The sequence below is a fragment of the Palaemon carinicauda genome, chromosome 22, assembly GCF_036898095.1.
Source record: "Palaemon carinicauda isolate YSFRI2023 chromosome 22, ASM3689809v2, whole genome shotgun sequence".
In the NCBI taxonomy this organism is placed as follows: domain Eukaryota; kingdom Metazoa; phylum Arthropoda; class Malacostraca; order Decapoda; family Palaemonidae; genus Palaemon; species Palaemon carinicauda.
In genome coordinates, this window is record NC_090746.1 from 90,130,232 (window position 1) to 90,153,053 (window position 22,822).

Sequence of the window (22,822 nt, forward strand, 5' to 3'; positions counted from 1 at the left end):
GAACGTCAACAAGCGGCTGAAAGTCAACACGGGACTGCATCGAGTGAGGCTCCAAGTCACGTGACTGACGTGACTTTGTAACGTCAACAGGACGAGTAAAGGCTCGTTTGGGCGGCTGAAGGCCAGGATCTCGATCAGCGTAACGGCGAGGATCATCGTGAACCTGCTCAACGGTATACTCCTCCATAAGGGAGGCAAGCTTATTCTGCATATCCTGCAGGACAACCCATTTAGGATCAACGGGAGTCGGTACGGGCCGAGACGATGGTAACGTCTGTGACGGCAAAACATTGCCTTTACTGAGACTCTCAGAGCCCGTGTTACGCTTTCGTTTAGGCGGCGAGCAGTCTTCCGATGACTGCACAGGGTCAGAGCTGTCCCAATGGCTACAACCAGGACGCTGGACTTGTCCTGAAGGGACTGACTTCCGCTTTAAGGGTCTAGAAACTTTGCTCCAAGGTTTCTTTCGCGAGAAGCCTTCGGATGACGAGGAGAAAACCGCCTCGCTCGTCTTATGGTAGGGGCGGTCTTGACGTGACACGCCCGAAACCATAGAGGGAACGTCTGTTCGTTGGTTAGAGCCTCTCGTCCCCATAAGTCCTACGACATTACTTCTCCCTGGTGCATGGGAGCTTGCAAGAGGTCTCAGACTAGGTGAACGACAAGCACGAACAGACGAACCCTCGGTCGCAACACTAAAAACACTTTGCGCACTTATCAGTTTATCACTACGATTTTCTGTTTTTTGCACTTACTTCACTGATATTGTATTTTTCAATAATTTCACATTAGGCATGAATAAAACTGATTTCTACCTGAAGCACGCAATTCTCCCTTACATCAAAAGGTTATAATTGCGAAATGAGTCGTATAATGTAAGCACATTAGTACATGCAAAAATCAGTAAACATATATATCGAATAAAACGGAAATATATAAAGTTAAAAAGGATCAGTGACTGGGGAGGAGACTAAACACTAGTTCATTAAAGACTACGTTTTCAATCTCTCACCGTACAGTGCCTTGGGACGAGAATAAAAACTAAAACGTTTTATCCTTTCTCCCCGTACAGAGACTTGGGACGAGAGCAAACTGAATCGAGAACAACGTTACTCGCTCCTAAACTCCCTTGGGACGAGAATAAAGATCGGATCGTTCTCTCTTCCTCTCTCTCTCTCTCTCTCTCTTGTCACATACAAGAGAAAAGCCCACTCACCCTTCGTCAATAAACAGGTTATTTGACCAAAGGAAAAAACTGAAAGGACTAAGAAAATGAAAATTAACAAGTTCCTTTAAATTAGTATTTAAAACACTTCAGTTTGAAAGAAGAATGAACAAAACGTCAAAATCGATTTACTCTTTCTGCAAAGTGAAACCGTGATTCTCTCTTTCTCTATCGTAACGATAGAGCGCAAACTGCGTAGCATAAATAAACCAAACGTTAGTTCATCTTTGAAAAAAAAAAAAACAGCACGAAGACTATTCAAAGAATATCTTTCTTAAAATATTTTCTAAAAAATATTCATTTCATTTCATAACTCTTACAGAGCAAATGATTTAAACTTAACGAAAATAAAAGTTGAATGGGCTCAACGTTGTTTAACTTTGGTTTCCAAGTTAGGACCGCCTACATCTCGGAGGTAAAGGCCGCATATAAACAAAAACATAAAATTTATCTTGATGTTTAGTATAAATGGAAAGCTAATCGAAGAGGCCTAATAAAGGCGGGTGAGATATAAAATATATAGAGGAAAATCTATAATTATCAACAATAATTTTTAACGTGATAAAATAATAACTAAAAGCCTAAAACACACTTCCGTACACTGAGGGAAGGGTCGGCCATCTTTACTCAATGGAAAAAAACCAGAGATAAAAAAGCAAGGGCAAAACACTTTTACTCTCCTTTCAAAAGCATTTCTTTTGAGGATAGTATTGAATAATCCAACACGGCAAAAGCAATAAAACCAAAACCAAGTACTTCACCAATTCGGTAGAAAACTCGAGGTCATAAAGCGAGTGGAATCGACTTGTCGATGAAACCGACAGAGAAGAACTGGAGCTGTTTACATGTATATGCGGTATCTGGCCGATAGTTGGCGCTGGTGGGCACACCCGCTACCTTCATGGCGATCGCTCGCGAGTTTTTGGGAATCTGTCGAGCCGTCGGAGATGTCAGCTATTATATATTCACCGGCTAAGTTTAATATTTAAAAATACAAATTACTTTAAATTTTGCTATATGTTTCTACATGGATATAAACCATCTTCCTATAATTGAAAATTCATCTATAGGGGGATAGGAAATACTTATAAACCAAAATCTGGATGGTATAACTTTTCTAGGAAATTCCAGAGTACCTGGTCCTGCCAAACTCCTAACAGTCTGAGCATGAAGAGGATGCAGGAGATAGGTAAGGCTCATACCAAGAGTAAATGGTAATTGGTCACATGAGAACCAATATTATCGGATAGGATATAATGTCCAAGTGTATACTGTATGCATACAGTATATGAAATAGACTTAAATACATCCTATCAAAACCTTCTCCTTGTCTGCGATGATGGGGGAGATACTTCTTACCAACCTTGTCTAAAAAGAAAGGTTAGTCATTTATGGAGCTGACCTGCATCTGTCGTCCAGTCAAGCTCACAGTAGCCACAACTGCTCCACCACTAAGAGAATGAGGAGAAAGAAGGCCACAGGGACAGTCAGTCTACTTTTCTTTGTAGGCTTATGCTGGCTACATAATACATTGAACTGCCACCACAGGAGTTAGGATAAAGGTATACAATAACCTGTGGGTATATTCCTGCAAGTAGTATGAAGTAAAGGATATCTGCGTTAGCAGACTGGTGTTTTAATACCTGAGCCAATGACAGATTCTTCCTTGATGGAGATGGACCTCTAACCCCTTTACTGGTTAAGGGACAAGCTCAAGTAGTGGTCTCACAAAGCTAGAAACAGTTTTCTTGCATATCTTTCTCTTTATTCTGCTGGTGCTAAGAGAAGTCTTTGGAGCTCAGGCCTGAAGTGCTAAGTCCTCTTAAGATAGCACCATGGACCACCCTAGGACAGAAAACAGACATTCTGATGCCCTCTGAATGCCTCCTGAGATAAGATGGAGGACTGGAACTTGGAATTGTGGGTAGCTGCATCTTGGCAATGAACTCAAAAATAAGCTTACATCTCCTTTCATTATTCAAATAACTAGTAACATACAAGATGTCAGGATTTTGCCAACTCATTTCTCTGAAGCTAAAGTAGCTGAAAGACCATCTAGATAGTCAAACATTTGTCTAATGCTCATGTCAAAGGCACGTATGGAGCATGCATAAAAGACCTGAGAACACTGGGTACAGCCCACTCCAGGGTCAGAGGACGAGGGTTGGGCACAACTGCCCGAATCTTCTCGAGTATAGACAACTCCCACGAGGAGTATAGGTTAATGTTCCTCTTTCGAAAGACTTTGCACAAAGCTGAGCAGTAGCCTTTCCCTGCTACGACTGAGAGTCACTTCTCTTGGTGAAGAGAGGAATGAGAAAGTACATGATTTGTGCTAGAGCATCTAAGATTATAGAGTACCCTTTGTATGACGTCAATCACAGAATAATGTTTACTTTCCTAACATACAGCTGCAAAGGCCCATCGTAGATTCCTAGATATCTCCTGAACAGTTCCTTGTGAAAAGCCTTTTACTCTGATGAGATGCTGTAGTCTCCAACCTTGAAGCCAAAATAAATGCAGGGATTGGAGGTAACAGCGAAGATGTGGGTGACAAGTGTCTTTCAAGGGGTAGTTCTCTAAAGAGCTCAATTACTGTATATATGCTAACAGATCAGAATAACACTCATCTTGTGGTTAAATTAGAGAAACCAAGTCATCCTGAAACTTGGCATGACCGACAGTTTATCGTCAGGAACTCAGGTTGAATGGGGAAGGGGGAGGGAGGGAGGTGTCAAAAACTACTCTCAAACTATCAGATAAGATCCAAGAAAGTAGACTGAAGTGGTATGGTCATGTCATGAGAAGAGATGAACAGTATATTGGGAGGAGAGTGATAGAAATGGAGGTACTGTACATGGAACGAGAAGGAGAGGGAGACCAAAGCGAAGGTGGATGGACTATATCAAGGATGACCTTCGATCAAAGGGATTAACTGGTGATGAAGTGTGGGTCAAAGGTAGATGGAGAAAGCTGACCAGAAACATCGACCCCACATAGAAGTGGGAAAAGATGTAGACAAAGAAGAAGTCTACCGGGAGATATCAGTTTAGCCAAGTGCTCCCAAGAAAGTAAAAAGATTTTCTGTCACACAAGGAAGAAACCACTTGTGTGGAACGAATTTCTCCAACGAGGAAGATGTTCTCAAGACATTTCCACCGCTGAGCAAGGAGCTCTAACTTGAAAGGGAATGGGAGCACCACCTATCTGAGCCTGCTAATGCAATCATCTGGTGGACAGACTCTCACAGCTGCCATATCTATCAGCATGCTCAGATCCTTCATCCTCTACATGGGCGTGATACAGGCATAAGAGGGGAAAGATCAGCCAGAGTCTTACGAAACTTCTATTGATTCGTCTACCTGGACTTCTTCAATGAGATCTTCATAAAAGTAGCAGTGTCTGAAGAATCAAACAAAGACCAGAGAGAGGAGGAGGAGTATGCATGTTTCTTCCTAGCCTTCTTTGGGATACAGGTCTTGGAAACTAACGATGGCGCTCCCACACAATATGAGACCACAAGGTAACTCTTCAAAAGCAGCAGCGACAACGGTAGTAAGTACCACAGCCTTCAGAACTTCCAGGAAAGAAGGGGTTAGGAACACACTGAGGGAGCAGCTTTGGAAGTTCTGGCAGCTGCAAAAAAAACTTTCTCCTGCTAAGAGAGTACCAACTATGCCCAAGAAAGGCTAACTTCTTTAAGTTTAGGTTGGTTATTTTTATACAACCACACATAGCAAAGGGATGACTGCAAACTCATGCCACCCTAAAACAAATCAGAAACAAGGATGATGTGATTAATAACAGGTTTGCACACAAACCTGTCACATATTTGCTGAGTAACCAGAAAAGAATTGCATATCTTTATAATCCATCAATTTATCCAGGTTTACTCGAACATAACAGCCTGTCTGCATGCTTATCCATACGAAGAAAGATAAAACAAAACAAATAGTAAAAAGAAACCAAAATTTGAGTGGCAGCAAGAATAAGATTGTACTGCTAGCAGCCAAAGTCAAAAGTTAGTGTCAGCAGTTATAACTACCTCGTTAAAATGAATGGCCATTCTAGTTTTGCTGAAATCATGTTCCTAATTAAGAATGATGATTTGTATTCGTTTAGGAAGAAAATAATAAACCTTAAAAACCAAATACTTCACAAACAAATATACAGAAAGGATTCTCTTAGATTGTGCCCGAGGCTCTTCACAAATTATGTTTGTAATGATTTCCCCCCTCCCCCATCACATCACATCATTACTATAATAGTTTATCTGTACTTGCAATATTATTCTCAAGCTTCTTCATTCTTACCATCAAACATTTTTATTTTGGAACCCTCATGGAACAGTTTCCACTTCTGGCAATTTTGAATAGGTATTAGAACTGTACTGTGTAACAAACCAGATAGCTTTTAGAGTTACCTAAAGGATTCATAGAAATTAAGACCTTTTCTCATGGAAAGACACATGAAGACTTCCCAGCTCTTTTTTTTTGGTAAAGAGAACTTTGATATTATGTTAGTGTTACAATTGATCTATAAATGTGGATTATGAAGATACTATAAAACTGTCATAATAATGTATTCCTTTCATTCTTCCTAATACCGTGGCTCTTTGTGACAATGGTGTGAATGCAAGTAATGCAGTAATGTATTCACTTTATTTTTCTCTATCATCAGAAAATAAAAACAAAAAAATAACTAACCTGTAATTGTTTTTTATGTGCTCTCTCTCTTTCATCTTCCTCATCAACTACTTCAATTTTCACTTCATTTTTTACATTGCCATCTGCATCAACAAGTTCAAATTCTCCAGTTTCTTCAGCTTTCACTGGCTCATCATCCTTTTTGGCCTTCGACAGAATCAAATTGTTACCTCCACGAGTGGCCAGGATCTGAGCCATGACAGTAGCCAAACCAGTTTTTTCTTCTGTATCGGATTCTTTCTTAACTTCTGTATCTTCATTGTTACTTTCACCATCAGATTCGTCAGATTCGTCAGACTCGTCACTTTTTTCAGTCATTATTCTAACATGTTTTTCTTCTTTCTCTTTTACTTTCTTTTTTGTTTTGGGGATGTCATTATCACTGTCATCTTCAAATTCTATGTCAGAATCCTTACTTATGCCATCTGAACCACTTTCCTCCTCCTCTTCCTCTTCTTTGATTTCAGAACTCTCACCATTCTCCTCGCTTAGATTTCCTGTGACACTATCACCATTTGTTATTTCTGTAATATCATCATCTTCACTCTTTACTTCTGAGCTAACATCCAAAACTCCTTCACTTTCATAAATAGAATCATCAAAACAATCTAAAACTTCTTCCTTAACTTCAACCATATCATCACCGGGCTCTTCACTTTCTGTACCAGATTCATCATGATCTTCAAATTTCTCAACAACAACCTTGCCTTGCTTAAGTTTGGTACCAACAGCCATTTCTGTAAATAAAAATATACTATTAATATTTTAGCAACAAAAATTATATTCTTCCTAACTATACAAGCCTGAGTCCTTTAATAATATCATTTCAACGAAGTTAAAAATCAAAAATTTTAAGTAATTTTTATTTTTCCTAACATACTTACCGAGAACTACTTTCTTAGGAGTTACCTGTAATCTCCTCTCAACCGACCAGAGTTTTGTGTAGTATACCCTACCTCCGTTTTCTATGGAGGACTAACCCAGGAGTAAGGAGAACGTGCCCTGAGGGTAGACCTGAGCTAGGTCGGCGTTAGCTTGGGTCCCGCTAGTCAGTAAGTTCCTCGGATGGTGCAAAAGGTCCCTGCAAGGGCAGAAAGGCACTCGGGGAAGGTAGGGAGGGCCATTACCCGAAAGTAGTTCTCGGTAAGTATGTTAGGAAAAATAAAAATTACTTAAAATTTTTGATTTGTTCCAACACAGAGACTTACCTCGAACTACTTTCTTAGGAGACTTACACTTTAGGAGGTGGGAGTGTCTTCCTGACCTTCAGACCCAGCTAAGCGGACGTCAAGTAACCTAGATATGAACTAGGTTCTATAAAATAAAAACTGGAAAAGGAACGGTAGGGCAAACTACACAAAGAGCTCACGTTAGTGTCTAAGTACTCACCCTTTAAAATATTTCCTGATGCTGAGTCCAGTGACAAAGTTGCAGAGACGTGTGGTGACATATGTGTGGTTATCTCAGTTAGGGATAGGAAAACGGGGATTAGGGTGAAAAGGAACGAACCTGTGTCTCCTGGTTTTGCTATCCACGATTGCACCTAGGGCTTCACCGTTAAATCGCTTGGAGCGCGGAGATGACTGTCCCAATGGAAAACCCGTCCAAAGACCTCCTTGAGTAATCCTTGAGATAATGGGCAGTAAAGGTCGACTGGTTCAACCAGGTGCCCACCCGAAGGATCTGGCCCACTGCCATGTTCTTCTCAAAAGCTAAAGAAGTGCTTAGGCCTCTAATGTCATGGGGCCTAGGAGTACCTGGCAGGGTCAGTCCCTCCTCCTTATAGGCCCTGGCAATAACTTGTCTCAACCAAAAGGAGATGGTATTCTTCGATACCTGCTTCTTCGTAACACCCGTGGAGACGAAAAGACTCTTGATACTCGGCCGGAGATGTGCAGTCCTCTCAAGGTACTTCCTGACGGCACGGACGGGACACAACCTCAAATCCTCAGGATTTCCAGTCTTAGGAATGGCTGGCATTGAGAACCCCTCGAACTTAGGATCCCAGACTGCTGGATTCTAGGTTTTTTCCACGAAAGAAGGGACGAACTTGAGGGAGATTTCTCTCCACCCCTTCGAATGAGAGACATCGTAAGACAGCCCATGGATCTCTCCTACTCTTTTCGCAGAGGCCAAGGCCAACAAAAAGACCGTCTTGAGAGTGAGATCCCTGTCTACAATATCTTTCAGCGGTTCGAACGGGGGGCTACTTAACATCTTCAGAACCCTAGCCAAGTCCCACTGAGGCACCCTAACGGTTTGAGGAGGGCAGGTTTGTTCAAAGCTCCTGATAAGCATAGAGATGTGTCTAGAGGAGCCCAGGTCGATGCCCTTCAGAAGGAAGACTTGACCCAAGGCTGCACGTACTCCTTTTATAGCTGGGATTGACATCCCCGCCTTGTCTCTGAGATATACTAGAAAATCTGCGATATCTGGGACCGAGGCTTTGAGGGGCTTGATGTTCTTTGAAGCACACCACTTCGTAAAAGAGGCCCATTTCGCTTGGTAGACCGCTGCCGAAGACCGTCTCAGATAACGCGACATCTTTTCTGCAGTTCCTGACGAATATCCTTCCTTCCTCAGGAGTAGCTCGATAGTCTCCAGGCGTGAAGGCGTATAGACTGTGGGTTGTCGTGGAACCTGAGAAAGTGTGGTTGTTGTAGAAGATCTGGCCTGTCGGGAAGTGGCCATGGAGGAAGGCATGCCAGGTCTTTTAGATCCGCGAACCACTCTCTCTCCGGCCACCAGGGCGCTACCAAAGTGATCCTTAAGTTTCGGGCAGCCCTTACTCTGTTGAGAACTTGCCTGATCAACGTGAAGTGGGGAAAACCGTACACGTCGAGGTTGTCCCATTTGTGCTGAAAGGCATCCTCCAAGGCCGCCTTTGGGTCTGGGACAGGAGAACAAAACACGGGGAGTTGTGCGTTCAGTCTGGTTGCAAAGAGGTCCATCACTGGGGACCCCCATCTTTGAATGATGAGCCTGGCTACTTCTGGGAGGAGGGACCACTCTGTTCCCACTATCTGACCCATCCTGCTGAGACCGTCGGCTAGGACGTTCTTCTTTCCAGGGATGAACCTTGCCGATAACACTATCTGGTTCGACTCCGCCCAATCCAGGATCTCTAGGGCGAGATCGCACAACTCCTTTGACTTGAGGCCTCCTTAATTCTTTATGTACGCGACTACTGTGGCGTTGTCGCACATCAACGCCACAGTGTTTCCCCTTAGAAGTTCGATGAACTGCAGATAAGCTTTTTGGACTGCCTTCAACTCCAGGACACTGATGTGTAGGCCTTTCTCCACGTCCGTCCAGATTCCTCTCGCCGTCTCGTTGAGGAGATGTGCTCCCCATCCCTCGTTGGAGGCGTCTGTGAATAGGAGCATCTCGGGAGGCTCGGTCGCGAAGGGCATCCCCTTGAGCGTATTCGACCGGCACTGCCACCACTTCAGGGAGGGTATTGTGCCTGGAAGAACTGGGATTAATTTTTGGGGCGAGTCCAGTTGGTTCTAGCAACCCTTCAGGTTCCATTGGATACCCCTGAGCCTGAGCCTCCCCTGGGGAACCAGTTTCTCCAATGACACCAGATGACCTATTAGCCTTTGCCAGTCCTTGGCTCTCCTGGGTTGCCCCGAAAGGAAAGGCAGAAGGATCTTTATTAGGTTGCTCACCCGTACCTCTGACGGAAAGGCCTTCACTAGTCGGGAATCCAGTGTCATCCCCAAGTAGGTCATCCTGGTGGAGGGAGACAGGTTCGATTTTTCTGGGTTGATCATGATACCCAGATCCTTGCAAAATTGAAGCAGCTTTACACCTTGCTCCCTCAAAACGTCCTCTGAAGAGGAAAGGAGCAACCAGTCGTCCAGGTACCGGATGAGGCGAATACCCCGCTCGTGAGCCCACACCGAGACTGTCGTGAAGACTCTCGTGAATACCTGGGGAGCTGTTGACAACCTGAAGCAGAGGGTCTTGAATTGCAGGATCTGGGCACCCCACTTCACCCGGAGAAACTTTCGGCTTGAGGGGTGGACCGGGATTTGAAAGTATGCGTCCTTGAGGTCTATGGTCATCATGTAATCTTTTTCCCTCAAGGACTGCAAGACCGACTTCGGAGTGTCCATTTTGAAATCCGTCTAGCAAACAAACTTGTTGAGAGCTGACAGGTCTATCACCGGTCTCCATCCCCCCGTCACCTTTTCTACCAGAAATAGTCAGCTGTAGAAACCCGGTCCCGGATGTAGGACCTCTTCCATGGCACCCTTCTCCAACATTGTGGACACCTCTTCTTGAAGGGCCGCCCTCTTCAACGGGTCCTTGGGTGCCAGCTACTCCGTCAGGCTGGCCGGAATCAAAGGTGGAGGTTCCGTTAAGAACGGGAGCCTGTACCCTTCCTTCAGTACGGATACTGTCCAGGGTTCCGCTCCGTGAGCCTTCCATGCTTGCCAATGTCGTCTGAGGCATCCCCCAACCTGAGGCTTGGGCAGGAGTAGGGGGCCTCCCACTCTACCTCCTCCTGGAGGAGTGGCCTGAACGGCCTCTCCTGGAAGCCGAATAAGCCGTTCTAAAAGAGGCAGACGCTGCTGGAGCCCCTCTACGGGGGGGCTGTGGTGCTGAAGCCCAAGAGGAAGAAGGGGCGTCTCTCCTCGTCAGGCTAGGAGAGGCCTGAGAAGTAGAGGGCCCATCTGATGTTGACCTCTTGTAGGGGGGCCTCCTTACTGGTTGAGGTCTGGGAGTGCCCACTTCCTTCCGTTTAGCTACCTTCTACATTATCTCCTCCAGCTGTTTTAAGGGGAACAAGGAGTCACCCCACACAGGAAGGCTCCTCATAGCCCTCGCTTCCCTGTCCGGGATCTTCCGGGAAAGCTTCGCCAGGATAGTATCCCTCTTGCGCAGAACCCAGTTCGCTGAAAGGGCAAGGGACTGATATGTTAGGAACTTCAGAGTCTTGCCCCCGGAGATGATAAGCTCCTTCAGTAGGTTCTGTTGCTCCGGGTCCGTCAAGTCATAGGTGGCCTGTACCCCTACCAGCGTGGAGGCCCACCAGTCCAACCAAGAAGAGACGTGCACTAAGTCTTTCGACATCTCCTCCATCATCGCTGCCTCCGACTGCAAAAAGCAAATCAGGGCCGAAGAGGCTCTGTCTTCTGGAGCACCCTGTCCCAGAACTTCGAGGGAAGGCTCCACTTTGCAGGCTCCCGGTCGCTGCCCTTCTGGCACATAAAACCTACTCTGGGACCTGAGTCCCTGTAGTAACTTCGAGGAGCTCTGTGTTTTGGGAGCTTCGGCATTGCCCGCCACATCCTTATCAACGTGAGCCCGTCCCAGGACTAGATCCCTGGCCACAGGCAGGGCCAGGGAGGTTTTCTGCTGGACGGGTGCCTCCGTCAACCGACTCAGGCTGGACCTCCAGAAGTCCTCGTCGGTTGGAACAGGTTCCTCAATCCGATGATGCCTTCGTATCAGGCCTATTACTTTCCGATACGCCGAGTCCTCAGTCGGGGAACCTTCTTTGCTGTCAGCAGTACCTTCCGCCTGATCCCGGGGAGCCGGGTCACCGGGCACTCCTACCGGGCGCTTTGGCTCTGGATCAACAGGCACTCCCCTGCGGTGGTAGCGGTCTGCCCCGACGGGAACCTCCGCAACAGGGTTGGGGGCCAGGACGGGAATCGCCGTGCCGGCGAGAACTACCGTCCGTGCAATCTCTTTGGAGGACGAGGACGCGGTTCCCGCGGGCTGACCCGACGGAGGAAACCGTTCCTTTAAGTCCAAGGGCCAAGCCAGCTGTGCTGACTCGCCCAGGCTGCCCGTACGAAAGCACGGTTCCCCCCGCTGGGCGGGGTGAGCCGGGAGCTTCGCGGTCTTACGCCTGCCTGAAGAGGCCTTCTCACATTGCTCCCTGCGAGGGTCATATTTGCGGCTGGACGATGGCCTTCGTGGCGAATAATCCCTGGACCGTCGGTCAGGGGAACGCTGCAAATCACTTCTACGGGGAACGAAGACCCAATCACCATCGGGGGACCTACTCTTCCTGTACTTCCTCCGTGGTGACCGGGATCGTTTCCTACTGTGTCTCGAGTGGGACCTTGAGCGGGAACGCCTGCTCCTGGACCGCTCCCTCCGTCGCCGGCGCCTCCTCCTCGCTTCCCCTTCTGAAGAGATCGAAGAACCTCCATCTGAAGAACCCGACGATACTGTACAACCCGATCGACGGGCGGGAGCGGGGGCCACGGAGATCTTCGCGACCTGCTGAGTTCCAGAGGTCGAGGGTTGTAGGAAAGAATCCGGAACCGCCGTCAGAGGAGCTGGAAAGGAGGTTGGTCGCACTACACTAGGGAACCAGGTATCCAGGCCCTCTTCCATCCGCATCGGGGACCTACCTGGCGTTTTAGGGAGCCTCCACCCGAAGGGCTCACTTACCGTAGAGTCTAACTTCTCCTGGGCGTCACCAGCCGCTGAAGTACCTGAAACACAGGCCCACGAAGCGGGCGAAGAGACAGGCACAGCGTTACTACTCCACATGGGGTCGTCGGAGGAGACGTGCCCCCCAAGCACAAGGGCAGAGTCTCCAGAACCCCCAGACACAGCACTATCAGGCTCCCCACTAGCCTGAGAAGGCCCAGCAACCCCCACATCATATACATTAGACTCCTGGGAGAGGGCCCTCGGCACTTTCCCCGCAACGGACTTACCTCGTCCCCTACTCTGGGTAGGGGAAGGCGAGACAGAAGCCCCGTCGGACCGTCCACTTGGCGACGGTAACGGCGAAGAGATGCTAGACTTCCTGGGCGAACGTTTCGATGACTTCTTCTTTTTAGTGCCATAACGCACCCACTGGATCTCATTCCAATTAACACACTCATCGCACGTATCCGACGGCGAGCACACTCTGCCTCTACAGGAAGAGCAAAGGGAATGAGGGTCCACTTCGGGTTTGGAAAGGAACGCTCCACACGACTTTCCGGCTCTAGGCCCAGGACAACGGCGGATCTGCTCCATCGCACACAACTACAAGACACAGGTACGAAGGGAATAATCAAGGAATTCACTTGGGAAACACAAGGAAAGGCAGTGAACACGCGAGAACACAAGGGAAAAGCACAGAGATACCACGCGGTAACCACGTGGGACACACGAGTCGGGACACAAAGGGTCGTAAGAGAATGAGAGCGGCGTGATGGTATCACGACGCGACCAGAGAACTTACTGACTAGCAGGACCCAAGCTAACGCCGACCTAGCTCAGGTCTACCCTCAGGGCACGTTCTCCTTACTCCTGGGTTAGTCCTCCATAGAAAACGGAGGTAGGGTATACTACACAAAACTCTAGTCGGTTGAGAGGAGATTACAGGTAACTCCTAAGAAAGTAGTACGAGGTAAGTCTCTGTGTTGGAACAAACTATACTGTTAAAATTCCTAAAAGGTATCGGGAGTTATTGGTGGGCAACAGGTATGTTCCGCCCCTGCCAGTCCAGTGACTAGCCACTATGACCTTCACCAAGGATGTGTGGTAGGATGAGGAAGGAAGTGTAACTTACAGGACTCAGTTTTGTACAGTTAGGAAAGATGAAAACTTTAAAATATTTTTTTCCTACACGAATACAAACCCTAGTCTTTTAATAGGACCCTTATCCTTACGAGGGAAAAAGTTCTTATGACCAAACTTTTGATTTCAATTCACTTCCTATCTACCTGATAAGTTGTTTGGGTGATAGACTATGTTTCTGGGAGTAGACAGTCAGTCATAGAGGAACCTATATCCTAAATGGGATATGACATTTGAAATGTATTACTCATTGAAAGTGAAGGGTTTACATTTCAGTCCATCTTCTCTCTCTCACAAGGAGGATGAGGGATATACTTCTATCTTAAACTACTGTAAATAGAATAGTTGCTCAGTATGTTAGCTTAGCTGCATCAAACACTGATCTAGCAAAATAATGGTTGGAAAAAAGGCCTGATAATCTTCCTTTCATCTTAGACTAACATCACAACTACTATCTTAGATGAGTAGCTTCTTGTCCTCTGAGGAAGCTAGGTATGCTAAACAGCCTACCAAGCAGCTACCACAGGTCCTAGATAAAACATGTTAAAGGACTTGGTACATTTCTGCAGGTAGTGACTGTGAAGGCTTGCCCAACTGACAGGTTCTTCCTGAGGGCAACTGTTGCTCCCACTTCTCAAACTTTGAGAGCTGCATGCATAGATTCTACTGGTTCTCCTGCTGATTGGTCTTGCACTCCTTATCATCTTCTGAAGACAGAAGGATATGGTGTTCTTGGAAATAGTTAGTAATTTTAACTTACAATAATTTTCCTAATACTACCTGCACAATCAACATTTGCCAACAGGTCTTGCTCCAGCCACTTGTTTCTAATTTAAGTTACTCTGTAATCCACTTACGTAAGCATAATAAACACACTAAGTCCCGAATGATATAAAAAAATCATATATCAAAGAATTTAATGAACTTGTGGATATATATAGCATAGTAACATTGTCAAATAGCCATCTAGGCATGTCTGCTATCTGCTAGCTGCTTTGGTCTCCCATCTTAATTTTCAAAAAGATCAATCTGTCAGCTCAAATACAAGGGACTCATGTAATGCCATTCTTGCAAACCCACCAGGTTCATCTAAGAACAGCCATAAGGGCTCTTGGAGAGTGGCTTTCGTTAAAGTGTTGATCACTAGGATCAACTTCTCTCGGTGAGTGCGCCGCTGTGGTAGATGTGGTGCAAGTAGTCGGAGAAACGAGCAGACTATCAAGTACATGACCTCGCATGCCAGCCCAGTGGAGGCAAGGTCATAGCTCTAAAGATAGGTGCAACTCATTCGCGACCCAAAGCATGGCGAACAGTCATGAACACTCACAAGAGCACTTGCAGGTGGTTAGGAAGTTGCCTTGTGCATGCTGAAAGCAGGAAACTCAAGATCGGAAAGTGATGAACTAGACAAGGTTGGCTTCTCTGTGAACTTGTTCTGCTAATGCTCGCGGACAACAGAACTAGCCTGTGCTGCCCTCAAAGCACATGCAAGGAAAGACCATGGAGGATCTAGTAATCGCAATACTCGCACAGACTCATTGTGCTCGGGCTGCACAGTGAAAGAGGACTGCGACTGCTGGGGATCGACGACCACGATCCCCAAAGTGCTCTCACGTTGGCAAGAAGGGCGAGCAACCTAGTATGGTGGAGGAACGTGAGGTTTCTCCTGCTGAGTGAGCTCAGCAAGCAGAGCAAGTTCAGCTTGCACGCTCACCCAAAGAATCGCAAGCATGGCTGGAACTTTGAGGAAAAATTGCTTGCAGCATAAGCAAAGGACACAAAACCTGCTGGAAGGAACTCTATTCCAGAGGTTTGGTGGGGAGAGGTGGTGACCAACCCCTGTGGAGGTACCGTAGTTGTGCGCTTCTCCAGTACCCCAAGCTTCAGCCCCTCCAAAAGTCGTTCCTTTACGGAGAAACCCGGAAGACCCAAGGAAGGCTTCAAGAGAGCTAGAATCCCCACATGTGGCGAGTGCCGTCGCTTCACTAGTATAAATGACGGGGGCCTCAAAACCCGAAAGATGTCTGGGGATTAAATGGACATTGCTCTTCCTCAATCGTCTGCTGAAGGAGGCCAAATGAGCAGATTCAGAGGGGAGGGTACGAGGGCCCGGAGAATGAAGACGCGACTTCTTTGACCTCGAGGATGACTGCGAGGGAGAAGAATCCCTTTTAGAATTCTTTTTCCATCCCCTGCCATACCACTCCCACTTGGAGGATGGTCACTCCCGACACTCGAACACTCATTGTCACAATCCTCTGAAAACCAAAAACAACTACAAGAGAGAAAGAAAAATGTTATTTTCCTTAGTAAAATAAATTTTTGAATATACTTACCCGATGATCATATAGCTGCATCCCTGCTGCCCGACACAAAAAATCTACGGGAGGAATACGCCAGCGATCGCTATACAGGTGGGGTGTACATCAACAGCGCCATCTGTCAAGTAGGTACTCAAGTACTCTATGTCAACAACGAACCAATTTTCTCCTCTGTCCCACTGGTTCTCTATTGGGGAGGAAGGGTGGGCCCTTTAATTTATGATCATCGGGTAAGTATATTCAAAAATTTATTTTACTAAGGAAAATAACATTTTTCAATATCAAACTTACCCGATGATCATATAGCTGATTCACACCCAGGGGGGTGGGTAGAGACCAGCATAACAAGTTGACATTATGAGCTAAGTATTCCGTATTTCATTTTAGCAGTTATTCAAAATAACAAGCATAAAATAAATAAGTACCTGGTAAGGAAGACGACTTGAACAATTACTCTGCCTTTTTAAGTACGTCTTCCTTACTGAGCCTCGCGATCCTCATAGGATGCTGAGCGACTCCTAGGAGCTGAAGTATGAAGGGTTGCAACCCATACTAAAGGTCCTCATCAAAACTTCTAATCTAGGCGCTTCTCAAGAAATGATTTTGACCACCCGCCAAATCAACCAGGATGCGAAAGGCTTCTTAGCCTTCCGGACAACCCAAAAATATTTCAAGAGAAAAGATTAAAAAGGTTCTGGAATTAGGGAATTGTAGTGGTGGAGCCCCCACCACTACTGCACTCGTTGCTACGAATGGTCCCAGAGTGTAGCAGTTCTCGTAAAGAGACTGGACATTCTTAAGATAAAAGACGCGAACACTGATTTGCTTTTCCAATAGGTTGCGTCGAATATATTTTGCAGAGATCTATTTTGTTTAAAGGTCACGGAAGTTGTGACAGCTCTAACTTTGTGTGTCCTTACCTTCAGCCAAGCTTGGTCTTCCTCATTCAGAAGGGAATGAGCTTCTCGTATTAACAGTCTGAAAATAATAGGATAAAGAATTCTCTGACATAGGCAAAGATGAATTCTTAACTGAACACCATAAAGCTTCAGACGGGCCTCGTAAAGGTTTTTAAAATAGAACTTAAGAGCTTTTACAGGACATAAAACTCTTTCTAGTTCATTTCCAACCATACGATAAGTTTGGAATATCGAACGATATTGGTCAAGGCCGAGAAGGCAGCTCGTGTTTGGCTAGAAAACCAAGATGTAGAACATGTAGCCGTTTCGGATGAGAATCCGATGTTCTTGCTGAAGGCATGAATCCCACTGACTCTTTTAGCTGTGGTTAAGCATATCAGGAAAAGAGTCTTAAAGGTGAGATCTTTCAGGGAGGCTGATTGAAGTGGTTCGAACCTGTCTAACATAAGGAATCTTAGAACCACGTCTAAATTCCAACCAGGTGTAACCAAACGACGCTCCTTCGTGGTCTCAAAAGACTTAAGGAGGTCCTGTAGATCTTTATTGTTGGAAAGATCTAAGCCTCTGTGACGGAAGACTGATGCCAACCTGCTTCTGTAACCCTTGATAGTGGGAGCTGAAAGAGATCGCTCTTTCCTCAGATATAAGAGGAAGTCAGCTATTTGAGTTACAGAGGTACTGGTCGAGGATACGGATACTGACTTGCACCAGTCTCGGAAGATTTCCCACTTCGATTGGTAGACTCTAAGGGTGGATGTTCTCCTTGCTCTAGCAATCGCTCTGGTTGCCTCCTTCGAAAAACCTCTAGTTCTCGAGAGTCTTTCGATACTCTGAAGGCAGTGAGACGAAGAGCGTGGAGGCCTTGGAGTACCTTCTTACGCGTGGCAGACGTAGCAGGTCCACCCTTAGGGGAAGAGTTCTGGGAACGTCTACTAGCCATCGAAGTACCTCGGTAAGTTATTCTCTCGCGGGCCAGAGGGAAGCAACTAGTGTCAACTTTGTCCCTTCGTGAGAGGCGAACTTCTGCAGTACCTTGTTGACAATCTAGAACGGAGGGAATGCATATAGATCTAGATGAGACTAATCTAGTAGAAAGGCATCTAAAAGAACCACTGCTGGGTCCGGGATAGGTGAGCAAAGTATTGAGAGCCTCTTGGACATCGAGGTTGCGAAGAGATCTATGGTTGGCTGGCCCCAGGTGACCCAAAGTCTCTTGCATACATCTTTGTGGAGGGTCCAATATGTTGGAATTATTGTCCCTTCCTACTGAGACAATCTGCTAAGACATTCAAGTTGCCTTGGAAGAAACTTGTTACTAGTGAAAAGTCTAGACCTGTTGAACAGGAGAGGAGGTCACTTGCGAACTCGTACCATGTCAGAGAGTAGGTCCCTCCTTGCTAGGAGAAGAACATCAAAGCAGGGAGTTGTCCGTGTTCACCTCCACTACTTTGCCTTGAAGGAGAGACCTGAAGCTTTCCAGGTCAGACGTACTGCCAGAAGCTTCTTGCAGTTGAAATGCATTGTCCTTTGACTCGAGTTCCATAATCCCGAGCATTCCCTACCGCCTAAGGTCGCACCCCAGCCTACGTCCGATGCGTCTGAGAAGAGAACGTGGTAGGGAGTCTGAACAGTCAGGGGAAGACCCTATTAAAGGTTGATAAAGTCCTTTCATCAAGTCAGACCAGACTTATCTTCCGGAAACCGGGATCGAGACCGCTTCTAGCGTCTTGTCCTTTTCCAGTGAAGAGCTAGATGAAACCGAAGAGGACGGAGGTGTAGTCTTCCAAGTGACACCAATTGAACCACGGATGACAGTGTCCTAACCAGACTCATCCACAGCCTGACAGGGCCGTGTTCCTTCTTCAGCATCTTCTGGATGAATAGCAGGGCTGGGGGTTGATCGTCTTGTTCAGCCATGTCCTCATCAGCGGGTTCCTCATCCGAAACTGATGAGGAAACGGCAACGGAGTGGGCAACGTCTGACTCGCTGAATCCGGTCGCACTGGTGGATGCGTGACGGAGCCGGACACAAGATCATGGTACTGCTGCACAGTCTGTGAACTGTCAACCATGGGGAAGCAAGGAAGTACAGCGACAACCCGAAACTGTCTAGACTGTCTGGGTTGTGCAGACAACCCCTTATCGGGTTGCTGAGGTTGCCGCACTGCGTCACAACAAGTCACCTCTGCTGGTTGTTGAACGTCTTCCCAGTGACACACTGAACGTCCACAACCACCTCCGAGAGTCGCTTAACGTCAACGTGCGACTGGCAACCCACACTGGGTCGCACCGGTGGAGGAACCATCTCAACTGGCGGACGTGAGTAGGATACCTCAGCGTCAACAGGGCGTACAACCAACCGGTAGGAAGGTTGTTGGCAAGAAGGTTCTTCTCCGTAAAAAATCCTCTATCAAGGACTAAGCTTGGACTGCATGTCTTGCAACAAAGCCCAAGGTCTATGGGAGCAGGTGTGGCAACAGACGGGGTTAGCGACTGAAGCGGAACCATTTACCCTCCCTGGAAGCATGTTATGCTTTAATTAAAGTCCATAGGAGGCTAAGCAGCTTAAGGCTCCTCTCCAAATGACAGAGTCCTCAAGGGAATATCAGAAGGAGGGAGAACAGCACTTTCTCATCTACAGGAACCATGTCCGAGAAAAGCTAGGTTATCTCAGTGAGGGTTTCACTGGTGCATAAGCAGCAGACCAGAAGGCAACGTTATGAAACTGCTTGACAGTCTATGAACTGTCAAAAACTGAACTGTCAACCCCAACAGGTGCGTGAGGACATACAGCACTGGTGTATTAGTAGCACACCAGAAGGCAAAGTCATGTAACTGTTTGACAGTCTGTGAGTTGGCAACAACCAAAGCTGTGTGGGGAAGCCTCAACTCCTGACTGACTAGTTGCTGCGGGCGAGTGGCGGTAACCACAGTGTGTTGCGGAGGCTGACACACCGTGTCAAACCACGGCAGCTTGTGGTAGCTCACGCACGGCAACGGAGTGCTCCGTGTGTCTGTGGGAGTCAGCATGCGTCTGGCAGGGTCGACTGCGCATGGGTGGAGGAGCTCTCACAACAAGAGTGTGGGAGCAGGCAGCCATGCCGGGCGCACAACCGTGGCAGGCTGTAGGCCAACGGGTGCATCGTCAACCTTCTCCGCAGTCGGAGTGTGGGAGCTGGCAACAACAAAAGCGGAGTGCTGGTGCGTGGGAGGGACTGCCGTGGGTTGCGGAGCATGCCGCATTGTGGCAAAACACGGCAGCTTGACAGCACCTTCCCACTGCTGATGCGGTAGCTCACGCATGTCAGCGGAGGGTGCAGCATGAACATGCATCTGGCAGGGTCGACTGCGCATCGGTGGTGGAGCTCTCACAGGTGGAGTGTGGGAGCAGGCAGCCGCAGTATCCGCTGAGCGCACAACCGTGGCAGGTTGTAGGTTAACAGGTGCAGTGTCAACCTTCTCAGCACGATACTCCTGCATGAAGGAAGCAAGCTGAGACTGCATATCTGCAGCATGGACCACTAGGGTCTATAAAAGACGGCAACAAACGGAGCTACTGTCCGTTGTGACTGAGGGTCTAAAACAGCTGGTGCGGCAACAGACGGAGTTACTGCCTGTTGCGGTACCACCTTGCCTCTCTCGGAAGGTGTGCAGTCGTCGAAGACTGCAGCGAGTCCGAACTGACCCAGTGGCTACACCTAGGCCGTTGGACTTGCGCGGAAGGGACCGACTTGCACTTAAAAGCTGCAAGATTTGGTCCATGGTTTCTGCGAGAAACCTCTTCCGCAGACGAGGAATAAATGGGCTCTCTCGTCTTTGTGTGGGTGGGGTGATCACGTCGGCAACGTGTGTAGATACACCCGAAACCACTGAGGGAAACGTCTGTTCGTCGATCAAGGCCTGTGGAACCCATAAGTCCTTCGACATTACTTCTCCCCTGGGCTTGGGAGCTTGTAAGAGGTATCGGACTAGGTGAACCACTGGCACGAACAGACGAACCCTCGAACGCAACACTGAAACACTTTGCGCATATCACTTTATCACTTTTGATTTTCTGTTAGCACTTATTTCACAGAAATCGAAACTTTAACTGATTTCTATCTGAAACACGCAATCCTATCCTTCATTAAAAGGTAGTAATTGCGAAAACAGTTTTACAATGCAACAGAAAAACATAATGAAAGATAAAGAATTCAGTGGCTGGAAAAGAGACTAAACACTAGATCAAATAAACTACGTTTAAAATCTCTCACCGCATAAAGCCTGGGAACAAGAATAAAACTCTAGAAACGTTTTACCTTCTTCCCCTACAGCGACTAGGGAGAAGAGTAAATAACGAGAACAACGTTACCCGCTTGAACGAAACGTTTATTCTCCTCTCTCTCCCTCCGTCTCTATCTCTCTCTCTCTTCTCTCTTGACTTAGAACCTGAGAGAAGAGTCCAATTATATATCGTTAAAACATATTATTTGTTAAAGGAAAAAACTGAAAGGTTTCCCAAATAAAAAGTTCCTTTATTAAGAATTTAAACTATTTAAGCTAAGAAAGAATGAACGAAACGCTAGAATCGGTTAACACTTACTGCAACGTGAAACCGTGAAATAATCTCTCTCTATCGTAACGATAGAGCGCATGTTGAACGTTCTGAATGTCAACAACTGCGGAGACAAAACTAAACGTTAGTTCATCTTTGAAAACAGTACGAGACTATCAAAGAAATTCTTTCAAAAACATTAAAATTAAAAAAGGAATAAATTCTTAAAAGGTAAATACGATATGACGGGCTCAAAGTTAATTAACTTCGGTTCCAAGTAAGGACCGCCTACTATTAGGAAAGGTCGCATATAAACAAACATAAAAATTAATTTTATAAGTTTATAATAAATGGAAAGTTAATCGAAGAGGCCTATAAAGGCGGAGAGTTATAAAATAAATAGATCTATAACTTGTTAGCAAAATTACCAAAAACCTAAACACACTTCCGTCTAAGGGAAGGGTCGGCCATTTAAAAGTGAAAGAGAGTTCATACTCTCTTCGTCACCATAATTAAATCTATCCAAAACGAGTTCAAGTTTTGAAATGAAGATAAAACCCCTGCATAGCGAAAGCTCAAAACTGGAATAGTGTACTTCACCAAATCGTTGTGAAAACAAATCCAGTTAGGGACGGCGTATTTAGTAGGTCTTGCCTGTGGCACGACAGAGGGAAAATTGGTTCGTTTGACATAGAGTACTTGAGTACCTACTTGACAGATGGCGCTGTTGATGTACACCCCACCTGTATAGCGATCGCTGGCGTATTCCTCCCGTAGATTTTTTCTGTCGGGCAGCAGGGATGCAGCTATATGATCATCGGGTAAGTTTGATATTGAAAAACAGTTGTATAGAATTTTAATTAAGGTTTACGGCAGAGCGAGACAGCATGCCTTCACACTACCAAGCCAAAAGTAACGTGATACACTAAGTGAGTGTGTGAGCAGGGTGACTGGTCTAAACCCCCCTAACTAGCGGAGGTTCGTTAATATCTTGCACAGAAGTTTATGGTGAGATTCAAGCTGAGCTGAAAATAAATCCATAATAGAGAGAGAATGATTTATATTCATGTAGGAACAAATACTGTATGGGTTTCTGCCAAATTTATCAACCTGAATAATTCAAATCACATATAAATACACCAGAAACCATACTTTCACCTGATATTTCATTATCATTATTACTACTGTATCTGGAAAAGCAGGAATGCTCGTACAGTATGTGAAAATACCCCGATGAGGAAATGAAATATTGACATAAAACATATCTCAGTGGGAAACCTGGTTGTTTTTTGAGGGGGGCCAATATAAAAAACAAGTGATTTGCCGCAATAGTAATGGTCAGAAATACTTAATAAAAACAAGATAAACAGTTGAAAATACTGTATATATGGTTCATGTACGTGGTGTGATATTAGCATACTATAAATTGGCCTACCATTAATTCATACCACATCCCTATGCTCCAGCATTGTTAGCTTCGCTCACAAATAAACATTATCTCACTCCTCCGTTCTGCCAAGTGGGTAAATTTACAGTTTCATCCATTATGGGGAAACTGGAATAAAAATATATTT

At 46.1% G+C, this 22,822-nt stretch overlaps 1 protein-coding gene across 1 annotated transcript in view; it reads right to left on the reverse strand.

Annotated features, from left to right (window-relative positions):
• Positions 1-22,822, reverse strand: part of LOC137616170 (uncharacterized protein PF3D7_1120000-like) — a 36,888-nt gene that overhangs the window by 12,550 nt on the left and 1,516 nt on the right. The window contains exon 2 of the mRNA XM_068345829.1: positions 5,932-6,668. Coding sequence (XP_068201930.1) covers positions 5,932-6,666 — 735 coding nt within the window. The 5' untranslated portion in view covers positions 6,667-6,668. The remainder of the gene's footprint in view (positions 1-5,931; positions 6,669-22,822) is intronic.